Raw genomic sequence first — 4,033 nt, 5'->3', positions numbered from 1 at the left:
AGTCTGCAAGATGGAAAGTTTCCGGTGTTCTTGACACGCTGTGGTCTAACACGATGACACGCTCCAACTTGTTCAGTATCTACGACTTCCCCCCTCCGACAATGGTGCAAGCCTGCAAGGTAGTCGACAGAGGAGCGAGAATGTGCAGGAGCATGTGCAGCTGAGTTGTTCTCAGGTGTTCCTAGGCGATCATGAGGATACTGTGGAGCAATCGATCCTTGCGCAGAAGAGCGACTCGGTTGTTGTCGGCTCCTTGGGATGAAGAAGAAGTTCTGAAAACATTTTGCAGCTTGAAACCCTGATAGACAAAATTTGCTGGAAGCAGACAAAGGTTGAACAACACATATGATGACATCAGGCCTGCCGTGGACTCATCGTGTTTTGATTCGAAGGTTTGCGAGGGAGTAGACACAACAAAGCAAGAGAGACCGACGGTGATAGGTGGGAGCCGACCTCTCCCACCTCTCACACCAACCCCTCCCCCTCCAAGTCGTCATCCTTTTCCTCCCCCAACCCCCTCCAGATCCTCCCCCTCCCTCCACCACCACCTCCTCCTCTGCTTCTACTTCTCCCCTCCTCCAGTCTCCCTCTCCCTCTCCCTCTCCCTTTCCCTCTCCCTCTTCCTGTCTCCACCCTCCTCCTCTCCCTTTCTCATCGTGTCCCTTCTACAGGACAAGGCTGTCCTTCAGGCCTCCTCGTTGATCCTTGTCTCCGTCATCCTCGCCATGTTCTTCTCTCCCATCCCAGGTTCGCTCTTCTTCCTCTCTCCTCCTCTGACTCCTCCGTCAGGTCTTGACCCGTCCTGGTTCGCCTTCGGCGGAGGCCTCCTCCTCCTCCTCCTCGTCTACCCAGTCAACATCATCCCCATCATGCAGGCAAGTGTCCTCTATCCCCTGCTCGACCTCACCAGTTGCTGGGCAGAGGATGGAGTGGGACGCGTTCTTGTACCTGGCCGGTGATATTGACTTGCTCACTGAACCTACTGCTGAGACCATGAAGGGCTGTTCGTCCTGGTTGAAGCTTGCACGAGGTTTCCTCCCCTCCCCTCTCCTCTCCTCTCCTCTCCTCTCCTCTCCTCTCCTTGCCTCTCCTCTCCTCTCCTCTCCTCTCCTCTCCTCTCCTCTCCTCTCCTCTCCTCTCTTCGCCTCGCCTCGCCTCGCCTCTCCGCTCCTCCCCTCCCCTCCCCTCTCCCTCGTTTTTTTCTTCATTCTCCTGAGTTCTTTTCAGGCTCCGCTTGATCGACGCCATGGGTCGCTCCTTGTCCTCATTCATCGCCCTCGCTCCTCAAGTAGGAATTGTGTCATCCCTCCTTGACACTGAACTTTCCGATCCTCTTCTACATCCTTCTTCTCCTCCTCTACCTCCTCCTCTACCTCCTCCTCCTCCTCCTCTACCTCCTCCTCTACCTCCTCCTCCTCCTCCTCTGCCTCCTCCTCTGCCTCCTCCTCCTCCTCCTCCTCCTCAACCTCCTCCTCCCCTTTATCTTCCTTCCAGGCCTACACGCTCCCCGTCGCCGTCATTGTCATTCTCTGGGTCGTCACGGTCATGTCAGGTCGGATTTGTAGTTCTTAAGAGGCAGTGAAAGGAAGATAAGGAGAAGAGGGAGAAGAGGGTGGGACAGATAGACGGGTTGAGCAGGAGCAGGAGCAGGAGCAGGAGCAGGAGCAGGAGCAGGAGCAGGAGCAGGAGCAGGAGCAATGCTGATAGAAATCATCTGCAGCTTTCCTCGACACCATCCCTCTTTGCGTAGCTCTTGTCAAGGTCATTCAGGTGCCTCAAATCAATATCCATCCATCCATCCATCCATCCATCCATCCTCCTCCTCCTCCTCCTCCTGAACACCACTACCTCCTCCTCCTGCTCTTTCTCTCCCGTCTCTCTCTCCCTCCTCTCTCCTCCGCTCTCCTCCTCTGCTCTATTCGTCCTCTCCCCTCTCCCTCTCCTTTTCTCTCTCTCTCCTCCTCTCATCCTTCGCCTCCTCATCGTTCTGCTTATCATCACATCGCTGTCTCTATTCCTTCCAGCTTGAATGTTCTTGTATTTCTTCAATCGCCTCCTCCTCATCCTCCTCTTTCATCCAGGTTGTCGCGAGAAAGCTCAATCTCCCCGTGCAACCCCTCGCGTGGGCTCTTGCTTTCGCTGCATCACTGGGGCAGGTGAGGAGAGGAGGAGGAAGAGGACGAGGAGGAAGAGGACGAGGACGGAGAGGAAGAGGAGCAGGTAGAAGGCGAGGAGGAGCAGATAGAGGACGAGGACGAGAGCGAGGGCGAGGAGCAGCAGCAGCAGCAACAGCAGTTGCAGCAGGTGACGTATTTCTTGCCGTGTGCTACAGAACGCAACTATAGTCGGAAGTGCGAACAATGTTGTTGCGGTAAGTATCATCATCTGAATTTTCAGCAGCATCGTTTCAACCTCTTGCTCGTTCCTCCCTCTTCTTGCTCCCTTCTCCCCTGCTCTCCTTCCCCGCCCCCCCCCGCCCCCATTCTCCTCCTCCACCACCACCTCCTCCTTCACCACTACCACCACCTCTTCCACCACCTCCTCCTCCTCTACCTCCTCCACCTCCACCACCTCCACCACCACCACCTCCTCCTCCTCCTTCTCCTTCGCTAAGGCTTTCTCGCCTTCTTTTTTTTGGGCCAGGTCACGTTGAGTGAGAAAGCCGGACATCCGATTACTTCCATGCGATGGATGAAGGTACCGAACTGATCCTCTACCCATCCCCTTCCTCCTCTCTTATCATCGTGATTATGGGCAGCAACCTCTCAATTGTCATCATCATCATCATCATCATCATCATCATCATCATCATCATCATCATCATCATCATTAGCAGCAGCAGCAGCAGCATCAACATCATCAACTACCACAACAACATCCTTTGCTTCTCTTCTCTTGATTGTACCCCCTTCTCACGCCTTATCAACAGATCGGAATACCGTGCGTGCTCATCACTCAGGTGGAAATCAGCCATGGCAAGAGGGGGAGGGAGCAGGGGAGCAGGAAACAGGAGAAGGAACGAGGACGAGGACAGGGACAATGAGGAAGAGCAGCGGGAGGAAGAGGAGGAGGAGGAGGAGAAGGGCAGGAAACAAGAGGAGAAGTACGAAGATGAGGTTAAAGACGAAAAGAGGAGATGGAGGCGAGGAGGTGGAGAGGAGGAGCGAGAGGTGGAAGTTGGTGAAGGACGAGGGCAAGTGTGGAGGGGGGCGATGTGCACATGAGGAGGCAGAGGGCAGCCGGCAGCCGGCAGCCGGCAGGGGGCAGCAGGCAGGGGGCAGGGGGCAGCAGGCAGGGGGCAGGGGGCAGGGGGCAGGGGTAAGGGGGCAGGGGGCAGGGAGGACAAAGGAGGCAAGATGGAGGATTGACGGAGCTTGCAGGGGGTCATAACTTGTTACATGCTTGTGCGGTATGTGGAATGGACGGGATGAGGAGAGGAGGAACAAGATCTTGTCGTTGTTTGTGTAATGAAACACCATCAACGTTGAAACAGAGGAGGAGGAAGAGGAAACGACTCTCACAAGGGGAGAAGCTTGGGGTACTCCAACATAAGATCCTCCTTGGTAATAGTCTGCAAAGCCTTTCAGATCCCTCCTCCTCGATGTCCTCCTCTCTGTCCTCCCCCTCCTCCTCTCCCTCCTCCTCATCATCTTCCTCCAGAACCTCCTCCTCCTCCTCTATGTCCTCCTCTATGTCCTCCTCTATGTCCTCCTCCTCTATGTCCTCCTCCTCTATGTCCTCTCCCTCCTCCTCATCTCCCGTCTCTCCCTCCTCCCCCTTCCCTGCTCCCTCCTCCTCCTCCTCCTCTACCTCCCAAGGCTCCTCTGGCGTCCACATGATCTCCGCGGCAAGCAACCTGCACATGTCTCAACTCATCCCTCTTTCTCCCTCTCTTCCTCCCCCTCCCCCTCCCCCTCCACACCCCAATGTCCTCCTCCTCCTCCCCCATCTCCACCTCGAACAAGACCTTCTGTGCTCAAAGCCCGTATCTTCCGCTGGCGCTGCGGGGGCTGGGTAACAAGTACCATTCTTG

At 55.8% G+C, this 4,033-nt stretch overlaps 2 protein-coding genes across 2 annotated transcripts in view; one reads left to right on the top strand and one right to left on the bottom strand.

Annotated features, from left to right (window-relative positions):
• The window catches only part of GUITHDRAFT_149072 (hypothetical protein), a gene marked incomplete at both ends in the record, with an annotated part of 6,651 nt that extends 3,942 nt beyond the window's left edge, over nucleotides 1–2,709 (top strand). The window contains 11 exons of the mRNA XM_005818704.1: nucleotides 176–238; nucleotides 290–331; nucleotides 672–747; nucleotides 790–955; nucleotides 1,228–1,288; nucleotides 1,495–1,552; nucleotides 1,721–1,770; nucleotides 2,082–2,156; nucleotides 2,221–2,304; nucleotides 2,333–2,371; nucleotides 2,644–2,709. Of these exons, the coding sequence (XP_005818761.1) occupies nucleotides 176–238; nucleotides 290–331; nucleotides 672–747; nucleotides 790–955; nucleotides 1,228–1,288; nucleotides 1,495–1,552; nucleotides 1,721–1,770; nucleotides 2,082–2,156; nucleotides 2,221–2,304; nucleotides 2,333–2,371; nucleotides 2,644–2,709 (780 nt within the window). The remainder of the gene's footprint in view (nucleotides 1–175; nucleotides 239–289; nucleotides 332–671; nucleotides 748–789; nucleotides 956–1,227; nucleotides 1,289–1,494; nucleotides 1,553–1,720; nucleotides 1,771–2,081; nucleotides 2,157–2,220; nucleotides 2,305–2,332; nucleotides 2,372–2,643) is intronic.
• An 808-nt stretch (nucleotides 2,710–3,517) lies between these two features.
• Nucleotides 3,518–4,033, bottom strand: part of GUITHDRAFT_166825 (hypothetical protein) — a gene marked incomplete at its 3' end in the record, with an annotated part of 2,360 nt that continues 1,844 nt past the window's right edge. Inside the window, exons 10-11 of the mRNA XM_005818703.1 lie at nucleotides 3,664–3,856; nucleotides 3,518–3,571 (exon numbers count right to left, since the gene is read on the bottom strand). Of these exons, the coding sequence (XP_005818760.1) occupies nucleotides 3,518–3,571; nucleotides 3,664–3,856 (247 nt within the window). The remainder of the gene's footprint in view (nucleotides 3,572–3,663; nucleotides 3,857–4,033) is intronic.

The sequence above is a fragment of the Guillardia theta genome, assembly GCF_000315625.1.
Source record: "Guillardia theta CCMP2712 unplaced genomic scaffold GUITHscaffold_275, whole genome shotgun sequence".
Classification (NCBI taxonomy): Eukaryota; class Cryptophyceae; order Pyrenomonadales; family Geminigeraceae; genus Guillardia; species Guillardia theta.
The sequence above is the reverse complement of the archived record's forward strand: the minus strand, read 5'-3'. Positions and strand labels throughout refer to the sequence as shown.